At 42.9% G+C, this 25941-nt stretch overlaps 1 protein-coding gene across 2 annotated transcripts; it reads right to left on the bottom strand.

The window, feature by feature from the left end:
* Positions 1-228: 228 nt before the first annotated feature.
* On the bottom strand, positions 229-25781 carry kita (KIT proto-oncogene, receptor tyrosine kinase a). 2 transcript variants are annotated; one of them, XM_071486884.1, is made up of 21 exons: positions 25475-25781; positions 21439-21705; positions 19857-20141; positions 19636-19775; positions 18766-18958; positions 17413-17599; positions 16620-16735; positions 16236-16350; positions 14474-14658; positions 12966-13072; positions 12727-12853; positions 12134-12238; positions 11658-11768; positions 10888-11029; positions 10625-10719; positions 10378-10508; positions 9873-9995; positions 5701-5812; positions 5506-5605; positions 5014-5119; positions 229-3600 (listed from the first exon to the last, which is right to left on the bottom strand). In XM_071486884.1, the coding sequence occupies exons 1-21, from the start codon at positions 25527-25529 to the stop codon at positions 3418-3420; spliced, it is 2985 nt and encodes a 994-aa protein (XP_071342985.1). In that variant the 5' UTR covers positions 25530-25781; the 3' UTR covers positions 229-3417. The 2 variants fall into 2 exon arrangements, with proteins under 2 accessions (XP_071342985.1, XP_071342986.1); XM_071486885.1 differs by having other exon boundaries at positions 18766-18937.
* Between the last annotated feature and the right edge of the window lie 160 nt (positions 25782-25941).

The raw sequence follows: 25941 nt of genomic DNA, 5'->3' as shown, positions 1-25941 counted from the left end.
TTAACCTCCATTTCACAGCAAAGTAGAGCTGATCAGTCGGACTTAGGGGACAACCTGCTATGAGCATCACTCATGCTCAGATGGCTGGCACTTGGAAAAATATGATTGCCACATGTCAGCTGTGAAAAGATTTCCATGCATTACCATGCAGAATTTGAGAGATTTCTAATGATCTGCACAGAGCGTGACGTGTGTCTGGGTGAAAGGACAGAAAAATGTACCAAAATGTTTCATTGGGAATTCAATATACACATTTTTATTTACATTGACACATGTAATAGTAACACATCAAATTTATGCAGTAACACTAAAGCTTTTAATAAATATGCAACCAAATGCAGGAAAAGTGTGACAGGAGCAATGAGATGAAAAATAATCTCTATTATTCCGAGACATCTCCTTCCTCGTTGTCATTTTTACTGATATTGCCACAAATATTGATCAGGTCTGACCATTAAGAGCAGTGTTTCTGTGGCAGTTTCCAAGTGAACTTGCAGAACTGGTTGAAATGATGAATTAGCCAAAACTAAAACATTAGCCAAAGCGAATCTCTTCTGTTTAAGTTTCCATGGTGACAGAGACACAAGTAGCTTTTCCAGTTGAATCTACAGTTGGAAATCTGTGCACACATAAGAAAATACAGCACAATAAAATTCTGCCTCAATGTACCACATCTTCATTAAGATAAACATCTTCAAAAGCATCAACATTACTTTACAATATACGCATATTTATATTTACAAAAAGATAGAGCAGTAAGACTGTGAGGTTTGAATAGCCTAAACAACTTGATGAATATTTAGTAGTGGCACCTCTTAACAGTAAATCTTTTAATTCAGCAATCACATAGACACACACACACAAAGACGAGTGGCTGCGCATCCTCACACACACACGCACACATTCATACACACAAACAGGACACTTTCCTGGTGCTCTTCACAACAACATCCACCAGTGGGAGGAGGGGAATCATAATGGTCTGGACCGATACAGACTACTGGCTGAGAGGTGCTGAAAGTCCCACTTCTGATGGAGGAAACAGCTGGATACAAAGAAGAGAAGGACTGCTGGGAAACCAGCTACTGGCTGGAGAACAATGAGATGACCAACACACTGACACAGAGCTCTGTAGCCAGTGTCGACATCTGAACACAGGGCCTTGAAGACCCTCCGTTTTCCTCTGGCTTGTCACCTCACCGCTGTCCACTTCACGGCATTTCATACGAGCATGATAAACACCATGATATACACCATACAACAGAGAACTGCAGCGGTAACATGGGCAAAAACACAGCAAACCGCCTGCCAGCCAAAAACAGAAAGACTCCCGTTTCCTGGACCTTTGTAAAGGGGAAGAAAGTGAAAAAGCAAAGAAAACTCAGGAATCTCAGGAATGGCAGTACCTGTCTTGTGCTTGTAAACAAAGACAATACATTGAGTGTGGCAAGAGAGGAACCACATTTACCTGAACAGTTATTTACACCTTTACAAGAGAACTCTCCAGCAGTCCAGCTGTTAAAAAGTGAAACTATACACCTGCCTTGAGTTTTGGGCTTCACAGAGTGTCCCCTTTGTCAAACTTGTCCCATCTCATCATATAATAGCAATGACTATTATCATTACCTTCAGATATTTACACATATACAGTCAACAAGCATATAAATGAAAAGCTAGCGTACCATGTGTATACCATATCTGTGAAGCAAACTGTGTGTGGAGCTGATCCATGGTATGTGTTAATCCCATCTAATAAAGACAGTTGTTTGCTCTCTCTGCAGTGATGCCCAGTGTTGGGTATTTACAATGAAATCACAAAATAAATGTAATTGTAATATGTTACGGTTACTGTGGAGAAAATTGTAATTAAACTATCATTACTAATCAAAATGTTGGTGATGACAAAGGGGTCACATCTGAAACATAACATTCATTCTGTTGCTTTGCATCTTTTGGCCGAGCAGAGACGTACAGTGGCCCTGAGATCTTAACACACTGCAACTTAAGAAAACACATGCAAATAGACAAAACACAAGCAAATTCAGAAAACACTGTCATCAGTTTCACAACACATGTGCTGCAAATACACACAACACAATGTATTAGATTTATTATAATACATATGTTATAATACTAACTTTGTTTTGTTAGTATTTGCGGAGCATGTGTTGTGAAATTGATGAAGTTGTGATGTTTTGCTTGTGTTTTCTCCACTTGCAGGTGTTTTCTTAATTTGCAGTGTGTTGAGCTCTCAGGGCCACCGTACCAACGTCATCTTTGACGTATCTACAGACAATGTGGGTCAGACAGGTGATGAGGTCTGATAACACTCACTAACTTAATACAGTATTTTGTCTGCATTTAATATCAACTTGGAGATGCCATTAGGTTGTGAAATTTCTACAGGGCAACAACAGACTAAACGAATGGTACTATAAAAGTACCAAATGTAAATCAAAAGTAATCAAATGTAATAAGGTGAATTAAAACAGTTAGTTACTCATTATATGTTTAACAAGGTAATTAGTAACCTGAAGTTACCTGTAACCTATTACATTTCTGAAGTGACCTTCCCAACACTGGTGACATCCAACTCAAAAAGACAAATGTTTCTCCTAAAAGACTTGAAGCACTTATGGACTCTAAGCATGAAACACCATGCTGTCTAATAGCTTATATATCAGTGTCTTGATATCTCATTTTAAATTGGCCCCCGGAAAGTGTCTCCTTCTTATAAACATCTGGAAACAGTTGGAAATAATACTGACAATGTAGGAATAAAAAGAAAAAAAAGCTGCATTACATAGTGTATGGAATGATGTGAAGTTCAAGTGCCTTGAGTGCTTCTTTTTTTTTCCTCCAGAAATTGCAACAGCCAACCAAAAATAAAAACGCTACGTAAATTTCCATGACAGAAAAACAGCAAAGAATAACAAAACACAAAATGTAAAAAGAAAAAGAAAAAAACTCCAATAGATAGAAAGAAACAGTTATATACGTAGTGCCTCAAAAAAACAACAAAACGACCTTTATGAAATGTGTAGGAAAAATGTAACTGCAAAAACTGAAAATAACAAAAGAGATAACAGTGTAATCATGTACTTAATGACAGTTTTAGAGTAACGGCTGATGTCCCCCCACCCTCCCCGGCACCTTAGCAGTCTTTTGCTGTGAGCAGGGGAGCATTAGTCCAACTGTCCTCCCTATAATCAGTAGGCAATAATAGTGATAGCAATGATAAAAGCCATTCTTCCTTTTATGTTCTTTCCTCTAATTCATGGCAATTATCATCCTGTCTGCAACACGTGACAACAAGTGCCACCGGTACCAGAGCAGTGGGCGGGTGTAGTGGTTGGGTGGTTTGTGGCAGAGCATTACAGGCACTTTATGAGGCTGCCAGACAGGTCGGGTGGGTCCTTACACCCGCTGGGCTGTGAGGGTTGTCCCCTCCAGGAAGACCTCGTGCTGGACCAGTAAGGGCTGGGTCAGAGCGCTGTTAGTGCCTGCTGAGTTGAGACGATGAAACGCTGTGCTCTGAGAACTGGGCTCCTCCCTGTCTCTGGGCGTCACAGGAAGCCTGAAGCTGAAGTTCAGATAAATCTGGAGACAAGGAAGAGAAAGAGAGAGGTCAGAGGGAGCAAAGATAGTGAGGGCTGATGCTGTTTACTGTTTCAGTTCTGTAATTTCACACATCACAGAAATTTTAGAGTCTCATCTCATCTGCACAATTTGTCTCTCTTGTATGTTAGAGTTAGATAAGCTTGAAAGCACAGTCTCCTTCAATTATGGAGCCAGGAGACAGTTAGCTTAGCTTAGCATAAAGACAGGAAGAAGGGGGAAATAACTAGCCTGTCTCTGTCCTAAGTGAAACAAGTCTAAAAGTCTGCAGTTATGCTAGCAGCTGTGTGAGGCACAACAGTTCTTTGAGCTAAATGCTAACATAAGCATGCTAATGTGATCATAATTGCAATGCTAGTTTAGCAGGTATAATGTTTGCCATGGTCACCATTTCATTGTATTTTCTCTAATAGTGGCTGTGGCCAATATTTAAGGCAGGACTTTATTTCTGAATCTGACTGTTTGATGAGTAATGAATCATATTTTAATCATTTTGATCCAGTTGATACTGTGGTTAATGTTTGCAGAAATATAAAACGACACAAGCCTCGTTTTGACACGCTCCTGTTCGCCTGGTTAAAGTTACTGCATTACGCTGTTAATACAAATTCAACACTTTCTGTAACCATTTCAAATTAAAAGCCTTGTGGCATTTTAGTGCTTAATTTCTTAACAAGGCTTTTATTGTGAAACATTTGCAGGCATAGTATATGCAACTGCCGCACGGAATTAAAGGATGACATGAAAACATGACAGTAGTATTCATCTTTTCATCTAATTCTCAGCAAGAAAGTGAATGAGATTATTTTCAAAAATGTCAAATTATCCCCTTAAAGCTTATCTCTTGACAAACTAGCAAAGAGTTTAAGAAGACAGTGAGAGCAATGGAGGCCCTCGTATATAACATTAGTAAAGACAAGCAGATGAGCTGAGGGTTCAAACACACCAGCTCATGCGGTGAGACGCCCCGGACCTTTAGCTGAATTATGTGGGCACGCTGGGGGGCGGGGGGGACTTTAAAAGCTTTTTTGCAACAGGTAGCAATGCATAAATCACACAACTAGCATGTTTGCCTGTTTGTCACTTTTTTGAGGGTGAAATAAGCCAAGGCTAACTCCATTTGCCTAGCTTAGCATTTAGCATACAAGACAATGAGATTCATGTTGCCAAAGATGTATTCACGTTTTCTGTCTTTGTTGTGGAGGCTCAATAATGATGTCGAAGGTATCACATGAACCAAGTCACATCAGGTTTTACCACTGTCGGTGCCTGAAGCCGCATCTAGTTCACTACCTTGTAATGTTGCTCGGCCTGTGACGTCTTCTCAGCCCATTAGTTTTAAGGAATGCAGTTTTTAATCATGCATAGTGAAAGCTTCAAAGTGGTGCAACCTACATGCTTAGTGGCATCTGACAGCTGTTGTTCAATCCTTTCCACGACCTTCCTGAAGGGGGGTCTGTTGAAGGGGTCAGCATCCCAGCAGGACCTCATAATCTGATACCTGCAAAGCAGCGCGCACACACACACACACACACACACACACACACACACACACACACACACACACACACACACAAACACACACACACACACACACGCATACAGTTATTACATCCCCTTTCCTTTTTGTGTGCATACTGTTTTCCGTTCTCAGTTCCATCTAAGAGTTTGAAGATGTCCCCAGCGTTAGTTATGCTTGTGAGAAGCCAAATGCAGCATGATGAGAACGGGCTGCTTTTCAGATCCCCCACATTGCATTCTTTAATAGTCTCACCACCTCCTTCTGTCCAACCACACTATCTCTCCTATGATCATTTTACCAACACTCACATTTCACTTCAACACCTTTTACACACGCTTATATTTCAATTTCAGCAAACAACTCACATTTCACTGGGTGCAAACTCTGGAGCATCCATTCTGTAACCTTCTTTTATCAGTTTGTAGAACTTGGCGTCCACAGGCATACCAGGATAAGGACTGTTTCCTGCATTCAGCGGAGAGATTCAATTACATTGAGCACTTCTGAAGGCGTACAGATAGCTAGACAAACACTGACACGCAAAGGATGGACAGACATACCTAGTGAGAAGATTTCCCAAAGCAAGATGCCATAGGACCACACGTCACTTTCAAATGTGTACACGCACTCAAAGATACTTTCTGGAGACATCCATTTCACTGGCAGACGTGCCTGAAAGAAAAGCACTCAGTGAGATTGAGGTCATTCATTTTTTATTTTTTTAAATTTTTTTTATTATTATTGTAACTTGTGCCAAATCTGAGAGAGAACTGTTAAATGGACAGACTGTACTGAATGTCAGGTATGTACCTGCCGTTCCCCCCAGGATCTACAGACACACACAGCTTGGTGCATCTGTTCTGCTAATACCTGACACTTATGGAAAAATGCCAACATGCATTTCACACATGTCAACAAGTTTTGAACTATTCATTTAGAAATACTTGGCTGACTGTGTGCTACTCTGTGTCTGGAGGCTAATGATTTAAATAAAGAACTATAAAACAAACATGCTGACTGGGAAATTACTGCCTCAATTTGTGCAAGGAGCTCCTGGAACATTTTTGCAGAAAACACATAACAATCTGTGAACTTGCTCTCACAGAAACACAAATAAGGTTCAAGGTACGCTACACGCTCCTGTAGACAATGCAAGACCTGTGAGTCCTGCAGCAAAAATGTAGTACATGAACATTAAATGCCAACTGGGTCGTCTTCGGTTTTGCAATAGCTGCAAGTATGAAAACTTTGACACCTCAGGACCGGATATCAGCAGCTTTTACAGAGTTTGCATGTTATGTCCTCAGTAACGAGGAGCTGGTTTCAAACTAGTGATTTACTGAAGTTGTACGATGAAAAACTTAAAGGACAGTTTAGACCAAAGATGGCTGCAAAGCTGTGTATGTGTGTGTGTGTGTGTGTGTGTGTGTGTGTTTGTGTATGAGGTACTGGAGTGTGGTTAGTAACTTTCCTCTCCCAATTGTGCTACGACCAACCACCCTCTAACACTCCCTCCCCTCTTTTTATTGGAATTTGAGTATTTTTGTATTCTAGCTTTTTAACAATTAGATTTAAAACATTTCCTGTTGGTTTTATTTACATTTACATTTACTCATTTGGATGTTTTTATCCATAGTGACTTTCAAGCAGGGGTGGACAGTGCCAGATATGTGTTTCAAGTATTCAACTTGAGTACTTTTTTTTGTTTTGTTTTGTTTTTTGGAAACTTGTGACTTTTACTCGACTAACACTTAAAAGACAAATTACTCATTAATTTGAAGCAGAGCTTGTATTTAGTGGAATGAATTTACTTTTATATCTCCTCATAGCCTCGGACAATGGACTTGTCTCTATACTTGTCCTACTAGATCTTAGTGCTGCATTTGACACCATCGATCATAAGATTCTATTACAGAGACTAGAGCATATGGTCAGCATAAAAGGAACCGCACTAAGCTGGTTTAGGTCATATCTGTCAGATAGACTCCAGTTTGTTCATGTTAATAATGACTCTTCTATCAACACTACAGTCAGTCATGGAGTTCCACAAGGTTCTGTGCTAGGACCAATACTTTTCACTCTATATATGCTTCCTCTAGGAAACATTATTAGGAGGCACCAGATACATTTCCATTGTTACGCAGATGATACCCAGCTGTACTTATCCATGAAGCCAGGTGAGACTAACCAGGTAGCCAAGCTTCAGGTCTGTCTTAAGGACATAAAAACCTGGATGACCAGTAATCTCTTACTCTTAAACTCAGACAAAACTGAAGTTATTGTAATTGGCCCAAAACACCTCAGAGATACACTATGTGATAATATACTGACTCTGGATGACATCACCTTGGCCTCCAGTGCTACAGTCAGAAACCTTGGTGTCATTTTTGACCAGGACTTGTCCTTTACTTCACATATAAAGCAAGTCTCTAGGACAGCCTTCTTCCACCTGCGCAATATTGCTGAAATCAGACCCATTCTGTGTCTAAAGGATGCTGAAAAGCTAGTTCATGCATTTGTTACCTCAAGACTGGACTACTGTAACTCTTTATTGTCAGGATGTCCCAAAAATGCAGTAAAAAGCCTCCAATTGATCCAAAATGCAGCAGCACGAGTACTGACAGGAACTAGGAAACGAGATCACATTTCTCCTGTGTTAGCTTCTCTGCATTGGCTCCCTGTAAAATCCAGGATAGAATTTAAAATCCTCCTCCTCACCTACAAAGCCATTAATGGTCAGGCACCATCGTACCTTGGAGAGCTTATAGTTCCCTATTTTCCCAATAGGACACTTCGCTCTCTAAATGCAGGTCAACTTGTGGTTCCCAGAGTTTGTAAGAGCAGAATGGGGGGCAGAGCCTTCAGCTGTCAGGCTCCTCTCCTGTGGAACCAGCTCCCAGTGTGGGTTCGGGAGGCAGACCCCCTCTCTACCTTTAAGATCAGGCTTAAAACTGTCCTGTTTAGTAAAGCTTACAGTTAGGGCTGGCTCGGGTATGTCCTGACCCATCCCTTAGTTATGCTGCTATAGAGCTAGACTGCTGGGGGATTCCCATGATTCACTGGGCTCTCTCTCTCTCTCTCTCTCGATTACTTTATGCCATTAACTTTGTATTTTTTTCTCTCCCGTAGTTTGTGCTTCTCCTCTCTCTCCCTCTCTCTGTCCTCATTCTGCAGGTCTCTCTGCCTCTGGAGCAGCAGGATCCAGATCCCCCACTACTCATCATTACTATTAACCACTGTTATCTGTCATTATTATTGATAACACCATTACCTACACAGCTGTTCCTGGTCTTTCTCTCTCTCTTTTCTCCTCTCTCCTCCCCCCTCACCCCCTTTTTTATCTCCTCCTAAACCCAACCGGTCGAGGCAGATGGCCGCCCACCCTGAGCCCGGTTCTGTTGGAGGTTTCTTCCTGTTAAAAGGGAGTTTTTCCTCCCTTTTCGCCAAGCACTTGCTCTTTGTGGGAACTGTTGGGTCTTTCTCTGTAACAAAGTAAGGTCTTGACCTTACCCTGTAAAGTGCCTTGAGATAATGTATATTATGATTTGGCGCTATACAAATAAAATTGAATTGAATTGAATTGAATTATTTTGAAAAATGTGATCGACAATACGCTGTGTTCATCACAGGAGATAAACCAATCACAGCCAGCTTCTCTACTGTCAGTCATGTTGTGCTTCTGCATCTGTGAACAGCTCAGTCTGAACCTGACAGTGACCTAATGATAGCGTTGTTAGATTTAACATGGTTAGGTTATTTTCTTTTTATTTGCTTGATAGTTTGTTTTTCTGTGGAACCCACACACACACACACACACACACACATACACACACATACACACACACACACACACACACACACTGCCAGAGTTGTGTCAAAGCACTACCATGATGTTTTGTGGGGGGTGCGGTCCTTTTAATTAAAAAAAAGACACATGATTGATGCAGTTGTGTATCTATCTCCATGTCTCCAGGTTTTGTATCATAGTCAACACATTTTTTATTCCACAGTCATTTTTAAAAGCAACTACTCCACTACTTTAAAGATTTGAACTACTTTCACTTTAAGGTATAGGTACGTATTAAGGTAATATTTGACTACATTTGCTCTTTGTCTAACTCTGCTGCCAAAGCTTCAGTACAGGAGGAGATTTTTGTGTAAGCACTAAGTACGACACCTATTCAGTAAGTGCCAGGAGATCAGGTAAAGAAGTGGACTATGTTAGGCATGTTAGGGTGTCAAAGGTTCATCAGGTAAGTCTGCAGTTACAAAGCAGGTTTTATGTCTTTATGCAACTGTGACATTTTTGTTGCTTAGGGAGTAAATACATTCTGTAATCTTGGGTGAATTCCTTGTCTCTGTGTATACATCATTTACTGTCCCCTGTATCATTACAAAGGATCTGAGGCTTTATGTGTTTTGCTTTGAGGAGTAAAAGATCAGTGTATCCTGAATGAAAAATAAATAAATAAATATTAAAGGTAGGCCGGCCTGGCACGGGTACATGTAGATTCCCTGGATGACTTTACACATACAGCTGACTTGTCTAAGGAGTTTGTTTACACAGGAACTCTGACAAGTAAAGACTTGATGGACTAAGCATGGGCGCCACCAACACACTCTTTTGTTACTTTACAAACTGGTTTCCAAAGCAGAAAAACTGAAGGACAGGGGCTGATTTAACACAAGGATGGTGTGTTGAAGGGGGATTTTTATGATGGCCACCACTTACGTTTCCTTTGACTACATAGTTGGAGTCTGTGGTGATGTCCCGGGCCAGGCCAAAATCACAGATCTTTGCCACTCTTCCTTGAGTCAGGAGGATATTTCTGGCAGCCAGGTCTCTGTGGATACACTGGAAAACAAACACACCACCGCCTTTTAATAACTGATGACACATGTTACATGACCAATCACTGATTTAACATAGGCTGTGAATGAGGTGCTTTTTCTAATGCAGTTTGCCTCTGAGTTTCCACACTCGAATCTGTAACGCACAACCACTGACACTGATATACGAGCTCACTGGCCACAGTATCTTTGCCTCCACTTCTAATAAATTTTTCAGCAGCATGCTCCAACATGTGTTTTAGATCCGTTTACTAGCTGTGGAAGCTTGATACGTGCTCATACGTGTTTAAAAAAAAAAAAAGTCAGATATCATTTGTATGAATGTACATCAGGGTTTATGTGATAGTTGTTACTCTTTAAAGCTGCACAATCATGTTGGTGCTCACGTTTTTGGAGGCTAAGAACTCCATGCCTTTGGCCACTTGGTAGGAGAAGCTGAGAAGGTCTTCGGTGTCAAGCGACAGGCCGTCCTCCTCAAACATCTCACTCTCAACATCTGCTTCGACGTAGGAACCGCCTGAGAGGACAAACAGGATGGAGATCATTTCCCTGAAATTGTATAAGCCTCACTTCAACTGCGTCTCTGTATATTTGTTAAGACTGAGGTATTTGATGAATGGCTGGCTCGCTTGCCTTTGTGCAGTGAGCGTCTCTTCTCAGAGGACGAGCTGAGAGGAGGGTTGCCAGCGACAGAAGGCCTCATGGTCATGTAGCCGTTCAAGCTGTCTCTGTGAGGAGGAAAGGAGCAGTCTGGTCTCAGCTGAGCACAGCCACACACAGGCACGCTGCTGTCCAAATACCCTCCTCCTACGCACGTTCTGGAGAGTAAATACTAGTACTCTCTTTTCTCTTCTACACACAATTAACTGCTCTTTAAACATGAAAAAGAACCTGACCCAGCTGTGCCTCCCTGCGGCGTGATGTTGCGGTAGTAGCAGTCTTCCTCCGGCTTAAAGCAGATAAAGGATTCTCTCTTTCTGCGTAGAAAATTAAGAAGGTCTCCAAAGCAGCAGTACTCTGTTATCACAAGCGTCGGGCCTGCAGACAAAGACGCATGCCTCATGAGAGGGATATTTCCATTTCCATTTCAATACATGACACTGCGCTTTTGTAAAAAGCTGAAAATGTGGTGAGAAAGAATCACAACATGATTAATTCCCTTAAAATCTTTCAAGTTTCCAGATTCACTCAACAGCCTTAAAGGTCCCATATTTTATATGAAGTGCTGATCTCCATCAGAAGATATATTTATGGTTTTAAGAACCAAAAACCATCTCAGTGTAGTTTTACATCTCCTCTCTCAGGCTTCTCTCTGGAGCTCTAGTGACAACAGGTCAGTCAGCCAATCAGAAGAGAGGATCTGAGCCTCTCTCTTCAAATCCTGCAAAGTTGGATGGTGGGTCTAGGTGGGCGGGGCTTGGGGCATGTCTGAGGGTGGTGACTGCTTTGTTGTGACATCACAAAGTTCCAGAAGTCCTGACAGCTGGTTTTAAGGCTCAGTTTCTGAATACAGGCTGTGTGCATTTCTCTGTGGACTGAGGCTTTGATACTTTCACAATATTAATATAGAACCTAGACCTGCTTTATAATAAAAAACACATGGACATCTCAGTTTATACAATATGAGCCCTTTAAATGATAGCACAGTACAACATGGCTGCCGCACCTCCAACAGTGCAGGCTCCCAGCAGGTTGACAATATTCATGTGGTTTCCCAAGTAACTGAGGACTTTCAGCTCTGACATCAGTGCCTCTTTCTCTGTGGCATGAGCGCTTGCTGTGAACAAAACAAAAAAAAGAGGAACACGATCAGCATTTACAAAAGGATTAAGAGTAAACTGAACCTAACATCCACTGTGTTGACACAGGCTATCATGAGCTGGTTTTTGCAGGATTAAAAAAAAACATAGGCAGTGTCTGGAGGCAAATTGAAATAAAAGCTGCTTGTTAAATGTGTTGATTTGGCAGAAATGTGCAAACCACCAAATAAAAATATCCACATAACAGTAAAGCCGCTTGTCTCTGAAAAGCTGCAGGCAAATCATGCTGTTGTTATGTCTACAAAGATCACTGTTATATGTAAAATAGCTACGCTGTGCTTGTCCCACTTCATTTGCGTGTGTTTGTGTGTGTTGTGCTTACATTTGAGCATTTTCACAGCCACTGTCATGACTGAATCTGCTTTGGACAGCCCGTATGCAGTGGCTTCCACCACCTTCCCGAATGCGCCAGATCCCAGTGTCTTCCCTGAAGACACGGAGACAGACACAAAACTGTTATTCCCCATCCTGCTTCCCTCCCACAAACTGGCCCCATGCCAGGGTTCCTAGGACAACACCAGTGTTAGCCCCCGGGCTGTGAACGTAGGCACCAGGACACGCAGGATCCTGTTTGAGGAGGTTGGTTAAAAACAACACCCAGAATATGTCAACAATATGGTGTTTGCAGTGAGGGAGTAGGGTTTCATTATTAGTGCACTGTGGAACTGGTTAGTTTGTAATGACCACAGACTGTGTCTGTCAATCAGCGTGAAGTAGCCTGAGGGTGCCAGTGACAGTGTCAGGCCGACTGCGCTGTTCGGCTTCATTACTGAAACCAAACCCTCATTTATCTCCACGATGCTGTGCTTTACACCTAAGACATGACAACCAGGACGCACACTGTAGAGGAAATGAAATGGAAACATGGAGGCCCAGACCACAAATGATTTTGATGAAGGAGGGCGTGGCACGCACCAAAACGCAAGTTGTTTCTGGGAAACTCCCACTGATGATCGTACGGCAGCTGGGTGGGGTCAATGTACACGTAGTTGTTTCCGTGGATACCCTCGATAACTTTCCACTGGATCTGGTACTTGGGTTTCTGGCATGAATGCAGACAAAAGAAAAGAGTGAAACTAATGAACTCACGGACTTTCTACATGCTAGATATTGTTTGATGAAAGAGGCTGTGCCGTGCAGGAAAGCCATCTTACCTGCATGTACTTGTAGATCAGCATGATAAGGACGAGACAGAGGATGCCTGCAGCTGATACAGAGCCAATCAGCAGAGGGGTGAACAGATCATGGGGGACAGTTCTCTCTGTGGGGAGACAGACATGATAATGTTAGAGCAGCGACAATCGAGTTAATCAGAGACTCTTTTGTTGGTTTGCCGTGTTTACACTCTGAATGACATTGCAAAGGGGCATTAAGGTAAGCTGGAGGAGGCTAAGTCACAGCAAAGCCCACTTTGGTCAAATCACAGCAAACTAATCCAATTATACATGTATACATAGTGTAGGGTTCTCTGCTTTTTTCTTTGTTTTCAAATTCTGCATTTATTTTGTTTCACTGCTTCAAATCCCTTTTGATTATACAGCATTTTACTGTATCGCAGTTGCTTTTACAGCTGTGCTGGTGAGTAATTCTATATAATCAGTGTTCTGTTCCTTTGTGTCTGGCTGTTTGTTATGCCTTATTGTTTTGCTCCTCTGTACAGAGGGGTGTAATAAGCTCTTTAGAGATAAGGAGCTTTCTCTCCACTTCAAATCTGAGAATGCAGAGTCTGCAGGAACTAATCCCCTGTAAACCTGTCAGTGGTTTCTAAAGCTCTGTGTATTCTCTGCTGCAGCTCACTGACACCTCCAAGCCTCCCACAGCCCCCAGAACACCCAGCACCGCCAGGACTCCAACTGTGCTCCACACTCTCAGCGCCTCCGCCTGGTCTGCTGGTACTCTGTGAAGCACAAAAATCCTGGGCACATGATCCCAACGGCGTGTCCTGCCTGGCTGCAAACACTCTCCTCCCTCACAATGCTCATGCCCACATGTCCCCTCTGGCCCTCAGTGTCCCGCATAAACCCGGGTCTCCTGTCTCAGACGAAGACAAACTTTGCTGCACTTTGAGTTCCTGCGCTCATACCATTTTGAAGATTCTGAATAACAGATGGGGAGGCCGTTATAACAGAGCGGATTTGGAGTCATAAAGTAAACAATGGACTAAAGCTAATTCCTTTGTGTAAGTGACAACCTCTTATCGTGGCCAATAATGTCTGTGGTATCTCTCCTTGCAAATGTTTACCTAACAGATTATAGGGGACCAACCTGTCATTGTAAGACCACGTTTATGGGTTAATCCTCGCCAAAATCATGCTTTCAGTAAATATTTTGAGCTGAGGAATAAACCTGACAGGGGGTTCACCGAGGGGCAGAGCTGAGATAACTTTGTTTTTCAGTCCACAGAGCAGGAAGTCACAGGGACATGACAGTTTTTAACGTCACTGAATTTCTTTTTAGTACGTTTCATGAAAGCTTAAATTATGTGGACGAAAATTTGTAGCCTGAGAAGAGGAGATCTCCAAGTCATGCCTCCTCTTGTACTATTGACTCTGTTGCACTTAATTCTAATCTGAAGGTGAGGGCATGCACACAGAGGATTACCGTGTGTTGACTTATTTAAACACTGCACCCTGCCCTGCATGTGTGTGATATCTCTGCTCACCACTGATGGAGAAGAGCGTGTAGGCCTGCTCTCCCTCCACAGTGGCCACACACTCCAGAGTGTTGAACCGTCCCCTGCTGACATTCACCCGACTTTCCACCTCCGTCTTCCCAAACATGGGGCTGAACAGTGTGACCGTGATGACGTTGTGCTCCTCCTGGGTGGCATTCACCTGCTGGGAGCACCTGAGGGCAGAAGATTATACATGTCTGACAATGGGCTGTCGGGATCACCGAGCTATTCACCAATTGTCTTCTTTCAGGACACTCAGGCATCTTCTCCCTTGAGTCTCTGCAAGACACACATTCCTCATCTGAGGCACGGAGACACTTTTATGAACACCATAACCTCACAGAATATGCAGAGCTGCAGAAACCTGTGCTCATGTTTCAGTTTTTTTTTTTGCCAGGAGTCAGTTGGTCATAATAACAGCGGGAGATGCCCTCCGTGCACATGGACCAAAGGTGAGGTGTGTAAAATTAGCACAGGGCTCCCTATTTCACAGCACAGCACAGCACAGCACAGCACAGCACAGCACAGCACAGCACAGCACAGCACAGCACCATAAAGAGCAGCTGTTATCTCAGTGCTCTCTGGCTTAGCCGTCACAGCCGTTTCTGTGCATACATTTGCGTGCCTGTATGTAATAGCTATTAAGTGGATTTGATTATGATTAAAAAATGACTGGATAAAGTTTGGATAATCACTTATGATTCATTGCCTGTGCTGCTTGGGATTGGTGTTGCTACAGCAACCGGGGGCTCCTCCTTCAACACACTTTACGTTTGACACGGGCTGAGCCGTGTCTAGTTGTATCCGGGCAGATGTCTCACGCCCCTACCAATCACAAATCAATTCCTTCCAATCCCCTGTCACATGGGGGTCATCTTATCACTGTCAACCAATCACAAGTCAGCCCCGTCAAATCCCACATTCCACCGTCATCATCATTCCTCTATCCAATGTGTCTTTAGTGTGACCTTTAGGACCCTCACGATGCACTTCATGTGGGTTTTTGTGAAAGTTTGAATGTGAAACTACAACTGAAGCACTGATCTAAAGCAGTGGAAACACACTTTGCACAGCCCAAATGATGGTAGATGGAGTAATGAAAGCTGATGCCTCATTGCCACTGCAAAAGCCATGACATTTATTTGCAGACATAAATGCAGCATTTGTTTGTTAGAGTATGCAAGATAGAGCTGCTTTCGATTTTGCTTTGGCAGTTTTTCTCTTGATTAGTCAACTGATGACCAGTCTTTCTCATGTCAGACTCAAACCCCTCTAATAAGTTACAGATGTAGTTTTAATGGTCAGCACAGTTATAACACAACAACAACATACTCTGTTTTAGTAGAAAGCCATATTTACTGCATTCCTCACACTTATATTATTTCTCAAGTCCATGAAAACTCTATTTCAAATTTTAAGTCTTAAATTACCAAAAATCTATGTTTAAGTCGAAAATAACCAATTTAAGGTACTTTTCTGTTTTAAGTTTAACACTCAGGAAGTCACATTTGACTGACAGTATTCTGTGCAGATAAGAAAAAGTAAACGCCGACTGGTGCAGGGAGGTACGATATCACATTTCCTAATTTTAGCACTGCTCACTTCAAACCACAAACAAAAACAAAAATGCAGAAATCTCTGATCAGAAGCAACCAAAACGGTCCTGACTTTTCAGAAAATTGTAGGTATCAATAACTGATGGTCATAAGATCATTTAAAAAATAGGTTTTGAGGGCCTTTGAAATCTCACCTGATGTATGGCTGTTCACAGTAGTACCAGGTGATCTGGGGGGCAGGAAACCCCTCTGCCACACAGCGTACCTGTCCGTCTACCGGGCCCTCATGAGATACAATCTCAGGTTTACCTGGCAAACAGAAATTAATTTCATATTATTATTGGGTGAGGTTTAAAAGAAAAGCATTTTATCCCATTGTATTGAGGCTTAGCCCGGAACAGATGCTGCAGGGTGGGGTGAGGCGGAGAACAACACCTCATTTCCAACAGAAGGAAAAGGTCATCAGTACCTATTCCCTCATGTCAGCTACCGAGGGTTAATACAGCGTGGAGTAATGAAGTTCATTATGTTGCTTAAGGGAACAAAAAACCTTTAACAAAATCTATGACACAACTTACTGGTTACAAAGATGGTGAACGTCTGATTTACAGATGCGTCACCATTGGAGGCTCGAAAGGTGTAAACTCCTCCCTCTGACATTTTCAGCCGCACCAGCCTCAGCTCACTGCTGTACCTAAACCAAGACAAAACACATTACAGTTTTATCATGAGTAACAATGTTCCTATTAATGCTTTAACGGTGCATCAACAGGGAGGAACTGATTCCAGAGTCAAAGAATTGAAATGCTCAGATATTTTCATTTTAGATTACAAACAGTCTTTTTTTTTGTCTTCTGCTCGTTCTTCTTTTGTTTTGGCTTGTTTTGGCTTTGCACACACAAAGCTTTTTTACATCTAATTATTCTGGAGCCTACTTTAGAAATCTTTTTTGCTACTGGTATTGAAATTGATTTATTGATTTTTTAACATGGTAAAAAGGTTTCAATAATTGCCTTCCTCCATGCACCATTTGCCTCAGAGAGTAGTGTCAAACTGAGGCCTAAAGGCCAGGTCCTAGTTTTCCAATATTAAAAGACACATGAGATAAAATGCATTAGGCTTGAGTGAAATTAGACAAAATTTCTATCAGCAGACCAGAGGAAACACTGCAGATATTTCATGGTTTCTTTTCATGTGAAAGTCATTTATAATCTGACAGTCCCCCTTTAACAGCTGAATTTCTCAGGGAGCTGTGACAAGTGCAGCTGTTGCATCGTCACCTGCAGCCAAACCAAAGGTGCTAAATTCCACTGAAAGACGAAAATGAACATTTTCATCTAGGTGGTAAAACTGGGCTAAAGTAAGTCTCACCTATATTCATGGCTGCGAGTGGTGATGACATGGTCGGTTGTGTTCCTCAGTTCGTAGCCCATGAAGCTCCAGGAGAAGGTGAGTGGTTTTGGATAGGCCTCTATGTCAACATTCAGGGACAAGCTCTCGCCTGAGCGGACATGGATGGTTCTGTTGTTTGTGGCCGTTAAGTTGATGAATCCTTTGTCTGAAAAACAGAGGAGTGAGGTGTTATTGCAGGATTTACAGAAATGAAATTATGGTCATATTTATTGGGATCAGTTCTGCTGGTCTACACACTTACTGGTGGTGCATAGTCCACGCATATGAAAATGTCACAGACACAGAGACAAAGGACAACAACACACACAAGCACTCAAACCTTTGGCATTTTGGGAAATATAGTTATTCGCTTTCTGGCAGAGCGTTAGTCGAAAATATCAATACCACCCTCGTAACGTGTGATATCCACAAGCAGCTGGTTAGCTTAGCTTAGCATAAAGACTGGAAACACAGGGAAACAGCTAGCCTGGCTCTGACCAGTTATATAGAAACAAAGTAAGGTTGGCATCTTTCACATTTATAGCACTTTATACACACACACACACACACACACACACACACACACACACACAAGGTCCCTTTTGTACAACTCTTCAGGTGAACTCCAGGCTATGAATTAAACATAGTGGCACACATGTCCTCTGTTGGACATCCCCCACCAGCCTGACACAGTGTTGGCCTGAAGCCACATAGGCAGATATGTGTGTTCACACTTGATTGGCTGTTTCATATTTTGTCTGTCTCTCTGACCAGTTATATCTCATACAAAAATGAATATGTAAAAAGACAACAGTTCTCTGTTTTACATGGTTATGTGACATCATTACCAGCCCTCAGGCAACCAGCAGCTCTTTCAGGAAGTTAACCAGGAAATAGTCCAGCACATAACACCAGCTAAACAGCAAACTGTCTCTTTTAAACTTTGGTTATTGTGGAGATAAATGGCAGATTACTTGTTAATTATTAAATGTAAGGGCTTTGTTATCATCACACAATGACAGACTCTGTTTCCAGTCTTTCCACTAAGCTAAGCTGACTAACTGCTGCCAATAGCTTAACATTTACCATACAGGTATCTAAATTTGAATCTCAGCCAGAAAGTGAATTTGCATTGTCTCCTAAAATGTCAAACTGTTCTCACATTTGTGAGGCGGCAAAGGAAATACCGAGAAATGATGAGAATGATGCAGCTATGAGTGACTGACAGTCACATTAGTCAGATGAATTTGACCACATTTCATTTTTTTTTCAAAATGAAGAAAAGTCACTGCCTGCAGCTTTAACTGAAAGCAAATCCCTTTATGTACTCACCATAAACATCCAGCCACACTGACTGCGTGCTGACCCCTCTTTCATTCTCAGCTTCACACCGGTACCTCCCGGCATCTTGTGGCCCGACCGCTGCAATGTGCAACTTGGAGCTGCGCATGTGAGTGAAGTGCTCCGTCAGGATACGTGAAGCACCGTCAATCTTTGCTGGTTGCTGTGGATACCAGACGGCACCCTGTCAACGCCCAGAGATCTCTAGAGATTAACCCTGTCTGCATGTCTATCCTTGCCAAGCACACAAAAAAGCGAGCACACACACACAACACACACACACACACACACACACACACACACAGTCGCTCACATGTATGCATACATGTGCACACAGTAGTCCACATAGTGCACACACAGCCAAGATCCTGAAGCTTAGACAGCATGAACTTTGACCCCTGTCACTCTCGTTCATAAGAACAGACAACCACTGATGCAGGTGCAGGGAAACCTCTCAGCAAAAAGAAAACCATTTTGGAAATGACTAACTCTAAATGGAAAATAATAAAAAACCATGAAAGTGTTTATGGCTTAAAAACTGTTTTTGACAAATATCACTTGTGATGGTTCAATATCTAGGCAATAATCCGTGCAGTTAGCAGGTAGTTAGTAGGCATCACATTTAATTTTCTGCCTGCTTTGACAAGGTGATAACACCGAAACAGCTGATATTTAGCGGCCTGCTCTTCCCAACGCTTCAGTCAAACATCTCTTTGTAGCAGTCAAAGCTCCAGTAGATCTTACAAGACAATATTCAATACTCACAACTCGATACACAAACACGACAAGACCAACAAAAACCGAGTTCAATCTTCCACCAGTAGCACAGCACACAGCAAAGTAATGGCAGAAGGGTCTCACCGAGCCAGGTGGGGTCACCCACTGCAGCTTGATGTCTCCATTGACGTTGGTGGTGTTGCAGGTGAGGGAGAGACTCTCATCCCGGATGAGAATCACTCTTTTGTGGGCCTGCATCTCAATCACAGGAGGTGCGATGGGCACTGTGAAGAAGGTTTGTCAGAAGGTGTGTGAAACTCTTGACACAAGCACAACAATGCACACATGCGTTTGCACGTCTTTACCTGGTCTCACTGTGAGGTGGTAGTCGAGTGATCTGATGTATTTTTCCATGAGTTTTCCTGTGCACACGTAGCAACCTTCGTAGGCCTTTTGCGTGTTGTGGATGACGATGCCTTGCTCCAGGCTCGCAGAATAGTTGAGACCAGAGGCCAGAACTTTGCTGGAGCATGTTTCCAGGCGCAGGTTGTCCAGGCTTGGATCGGTTGCCAGGCAGGGGATGGAAGCATCGTCTCCCACACGAGTGAGAATGTTGTACACCATTGATTTTCTGAAGGGATTGTCAGGATCTGCCAAAAAAAAAAAAGCAATCACACAGAGGTGTAAGCAGGGCCGCACCCATTATATAACAAAGCTCCTCTTATTTATCTTCTAACTTGTTCTGTTTGGGAAGTGTTATTTTAACTTTTAACTATGATTCCAAGTGAGTGTGAAGGGCCATGTGACTGGCTGGCTGCTCTGCTCCGTTACTTGTGGATGGAGCAATGGAAAATGATGAAGATGTATTTGTGTTTTCGACAGTAAGAGCGTTTCTATTCAGCTGTTGATTTGCAGCTGGTTCATCAAGATAATTCTGCCATTTACCCAGTGCAGAGGAAGAGAGCACAACAAAACTGTGTCATTAAAAACCTCATATGGTGGAAAACTGTGATGGAAAAATGGCATTTCTGTTTGTTTTGTGTATTACTATGAGGAAACTCAGTCTTCTCATCCGTCCACACAGATCTGTTGGTTTCCTCTGTCCATATTTTTCATCTGCTCAGTGGAGTTTTTTTTAATTTATTTGTTCCTGTTTTTTTTTTTTTATTTATGCACCAGTTGAAAACTGATATAACAGTAAGAAATTACTGCTAATGCTCATGAACGCAGTTGCTGCTGCATCACATTAAAAGTGTTGGACTGCTTCAAAACAAGACAATGGTCATGTTTGGTGCTGTCTGACAGTGGATCACAGCAACATGGGTTTGTTTAAAACAATGTGAATTTGCTTGGCTGCACTGGAAACAGATACACCGGCTGCTCCTCTGTTGTGTTGCCAACACAAATGCTGGTTGATGAGTGTTTGCTGACTCCAGTAATAGTTACTAACCCAGCAAAGGCTGTAACAAGTTGAACAGTCAATTAAATTAATCAAATATCTAAGTTTACCTCCTGCACAAGTTCATCAGCGGACTAGGTAATGCTATATCTGAGCTATATCTGCTATATCTAAAAAGCAGTTACTCAAAGGTAGATGTGTGGATTGTGGAGTGAATGATCATGATAAACGCCTGCAGTGATGGCTGTGGGCCAAAGGCATGTGGAGTCACACAGAACAGGAAATACAGTAAAACTCAGTCTGCACTCAATAAATAGCTGCAGTATCTACTGTACCTGTCCAGGGCAAAGTTACAAACACCTTCTTCTGCAAATGCACCCACGCACACTGCTCCCTGTCACCGCATCGAGAAATGCCAAAAGATTTCCTCCGCTCGACTCTGCAAGTCTGTTTCCACCTGCTCTAGATTTCAGTCCTGTTTCTTGTCTCTCTCAAACAGGTTTAATCACCAAAACACGTTCCCATATAGACAATTAACATTGGGCTACCTTTAACATAAATGTAGATGGACGCTTGCTCCCCAGAGCTCTTCTCCAGGCAGATGTAGCGGCCCATGTGACCAGGCTGAGCCCTGGTGATGTGCAGTGTGGACTTCCCGTCCACCTTTTTCTCTCCCCGCAGCTTCACATTTGGCCGGTCCTCCCGCTGCCACTGCATCTCCTTCTCACCCTGGCAATGCAGCTCGATCGGTCTGTTGAGATCGATGACGAGGTGCCTGTCCTGCTTAGCGGGGGTGATAGTGGGCTTGGCATTGCCTGTAACAGGATAGAGAGGATGTTCAACAGCACAGCAAACATGAAAATTGTGTTGAGCCATGTTGTGTTATTTATATGTTATATTGTAGTCTGATTTTTAACCAGGCTTCAGTGGCAAAGGTCACACATGATCACAGCCACGTTGCTGATTTTTATGATGAAAGTGAGATGACAAGTCTTGACAGACTGACCTTTGAGACCTTTTAAGAGATTTTATATTGGTTCATTTACAGTATTTAAAAAACCCCTGACAGTTGAGTCATGCTGTATCTGAAATATAATCAGATTTGAAAGATTTCCCCACCACTATGAAGACAAGCTGTGTCAACACCTGCAACTCTGACAAGATTCACATGCACTTGCATGTTACAGGTGTAATCCCTGATCCACATGTAAACAGCAGGATCGCCCTGCCACCAAACTTCAAAACACTGGGTTGTAGAGAAAAAAAGCCCATAGGTTGTTTGTGCAGCAGGTTACTATGATGTGGTAATTATGACAAGAGCAAAGGGAAAAGTGTGTTGATGTAGTATATGGAGCAACAAAGTCCATGGTGGATGGATGAGTCAAGTCCACCTCAGGAGGAGGTTGGGGTGGATGGATGAGTCAAAAAACACGGGAACATGACTCAGGAGAGTGCTGTTCGATTCCCATGTGAAAGGAGCAGTTTATGTTGCTTCTACTATCTATGACTGTTCCACAAATTAAAAAACTTTAAAAATTGGCCATGGCACCAAAGGTAGGTACCATGTTCTCAGTACAGTCCGTTTTAGGGCTGCACAAATAATCAAATTATAATCGAAATTGCAATATAACCAATTGCAATATCTAGATCACAGGAGCAGTGTTTTTCTTCTTTTTTTGATAAATGTAAACTGTATCATAACATTGTCGTACATTGTTAGCACCACAAGTGTTGTGGTGCTAACAATGTTCTGACGCCTCAGCCTGCAAATCATATTCTCCAGAGGTAAAGGACCATGCTTGTTTGGTACAAGCCCCAACAAAAATCACATCATCATCATCATTTTAGAAAATTTTAGTGAAAATGAAAAACGATCATTCCAAATGAAATTGTGATTCATATCACAATCACAATATCTGCAAAAATAATCGCAATATGATTTTTTTGTACATCATTCAGCCCCAGTCCACATATTTATTATTGTAACCATGACAGCCAATGTCCAGTACGCTGTAGTAGGGGTGCTATTCCAGGAGACACTCCAATGGGGCGCATCAGAGGGTTGAAAAAAACAACATGTGTGGCTGATCAGGCTGGAGGACTGGTTGCAATTGTAGCTTTCGCTCCCAAATTGGATATCAGGGCTTTGGACAAACTGCTTCCTTCTGAACATTTATGGCTTGTGAGCCCCTTCAATACAAGTCGATACATATTTATAGACTCAGAGTTTGTTTTTATTCTCAGATTGTTTCATTTGAAGGATTTGTTATAAGATCTAAACAGACATACATTTTCTGTATTTCACAAGTAAAAAGCAAACAGTATAACTTTCATAATCTCATGCCCCCTCAGATTTATCTTGGGGCTGATCCTCAGGTTGGGAACCACTGTATTAAAGCTTGTCTACATCAGCAACGTTTGCAGAAGCCTACGTAACTAAAGTATGATTTTTATGATCATTTGAGAAGCACATTTTTTGAATTTAAAACTCCAACTTTAATATTAAATTGTATTATTATGATATCAATTCTAACCATTATAATGCAGGTAAGGATGCTTGGTGCGAACCCTCCACATCTGGGCAGATCTCTGTAATCAGGCCAAGGAAATCAAATGATCTGCATTAGGTCCTGGTGTAAAATAAAACAACTCCAGCCGGATACAGTGGATACAGTTGGATGACTTCAAAAGGGCACAATAAATCAGATTTAATCTGCTGCAGCAACTGAAAACAGGTGTGTGTGTGTGTGTGTGGGGGGGCATGAGTAAAGACTTTTGTTCCCTAAAGAAACTTCACCACGGTGTGGGGTCCTCAAGCCCCACTTTTTCCACTGAAACCAGTTGTGGTAAACACCACAGTACTGTGGCAGCGAATGTGACACAGGGTGCTGCTGGCGCTGATGCTCCTTCCATCCCTCCTGCAGCACAGTAAATAACTACACTTCACATATGAAGTACATTGTTCCTCTTCCCTGAGCCTTCACCTCCCTGACGAGGGAGGCCATGGAGGGAGAAGGGTGTGGCGGCGTGACAGACTTATCTTAAACACTTACTTCGTAGAATCACAGAACAGCAAACAGCATTGTATCGTTATACAGAGATGTGTCTGTTGAGAGGCTGTTGATAATGCTAATGGCCTCTGTTCTTGCAGCGTAAATATTTGACCAACAACGGTGGGCTTCAGCGTAAAGGTCTGGTTATCAGCGCGGCAGAGGAGAGAGACAGTGAGAGGAGGACCAACATGCGTCCTTTGCTTCTACAATGTGTTTGTGTATTTAACCACAGAGGAGAGTAAAACGTGGTGAAGGTTCCTTCGCTCTGCAGCTTGCGTGGACTGAAGGCAAACTTCACTACTTACTGCATCACGTGACCAGTGGCCCTTGCGCCCCGCCTGGAGCCGCGGCAGCCGTTCAGACTCCCTGTCGGCAAGGCAGTGACATCCCAGGGGCGCATCATACATGACCAAGCTGTCGGTCCAGGGGCGCATCATACATGACCAAGCTGTCGGTCCAGGGGCGCATCATACATGACCAAGCTGTCGGTCCAGGGGCGCATCATACATGACCAAGCTGTCGGTCCAGGGGCGGGAAACAGCTCCAGCTGATGCCGCCCGGAGCGCGAGGCTCGCCGCTCCTTCCACCAGCTTCCCCTGAATGTGCGCGCTATCTCTGGGAAACCCCAGGCTCAGCCCGAACAGATACAACAACAACAAAAAACCAGACAAACCCTCAAAAGTGAAGCGCTCCAACAAAACGAGCAGCCTCGGATGAAGAATTTGAGTCAAAAGCCAGTAAAATTAATACAATTAGGTGTTAGGGGAGCCTGGCCAGTCTCTGAAGGTGAAGCCAAGCCATTTTTGCAATGTGTTATTTTTTTATTTATTTATTTTGGTTTGTTTAATGCGTCCCCAGAGCAAAAGCACAATAAATCAGCCCGGACTGCGGGGGGGGGGGGGGGGGGGGGTATTCTGAAGCGTTGTGTTAGGATCTATCCACATAGTGATGAATACGTCGACACGCTTAAAAGTCCTGGTTATATCAGCTCGTTTGCATGCTTCCTAGGAATGAGGAGCTGCCAATATATTTCCATAAAGACGGTTATGTGCGGCGCAGAGAGGAAGAAACGCGTGAACCTGTCGCGTCCATCGAGCATAACACGACCACGAAGTCTCCGCACATCGCATCCTACTCCACCTCCACTGTTTGATTACTTTTTTTTAACAGCGCCCTGTTCTCTGAATAAAGCATACATTATTTAAAAGGCGCACTTGGTATCCAGATCATGAAGTATCCACTTTCCTCATTAGGTTTCAGTGAGTTGAGGTTGTCTTATCAGCAGCCTTCAGAACTGACTGCACCAGCTCCCAGAACAAAGAAAACTGTGGAGAAATGAAGGGGGTGCGGAGCGATTCACTTCACTGTGATGTGGATTATCTTAGTGTTCTTGAGCTAAACGGAGTTGAATAGCTGTGGTAGTAAAAAATAAATAAATAAAAATACAGTCGAGTCTTTCGTTTTTCAGAAGTGAGCAGCAACAAGTTGGCTGCGTAAAGTGGCGCATCAGCTGCACAAAGCTCAGTCTTACCTGGATGGAAGGTTAACTGTAAAAAGACAGACAGCAGTATCCAGTGGTATTCCATAGTTGTTATTCCATGGGTCTAGCTGTGAAGGTGAGCCAGTGCCTCTCTGGTTAAGGTAGCTCTACTCTACTCGCCGAGCGCGTCGGAGTTGTGGGAAGTTGACTGCGGGGCTGAGGCGCACTTACAAGTCTTTAAAGGCACAGATGCTCAGTCCAACCGCTCGCAGCAGCAGCCGTCTCCTGTCTGCAAACATGCTGTGCTCCGGGAGCGCGCGGTGCAGGCAGACCAGGTATCTGTCTCTGACTGACTGTGGCGTCTACAACATGTTTATGGGGGCCAGTGGTGGAGCCTATTCCTCACACATTCTACTCACATACACGCACAGAGGGAGGTGTTTTGGGACCTGCTGTCTGCTTCCCGTTAAGAAAACCGATCTCAGAGATAGACTGACTGATCAAAACAAAGATAGAGG

The sequence above is a fragment of the Trachinotus anak genome, unplaced genomic scaffold (genome assembly GCF_046630095.1).
Source record: "Trachinotus anak isolate AG129_WGS33_773 ecotype Australia unplaced genomic scaffold, CSIRO_AGI_Tana_v1 ptg000010l, whole genome shotgun sequence".
NCBI lineage: Eukaryota > Metazoa > Chordata > Actinopteri > Carangiformes > Carangidae > Trachinotus > Trachinotus anak.
Note: the sequence above shows the minus strand (reverse complement) of the source record. Positions and strands in the feature narration are given on the sequence as shown.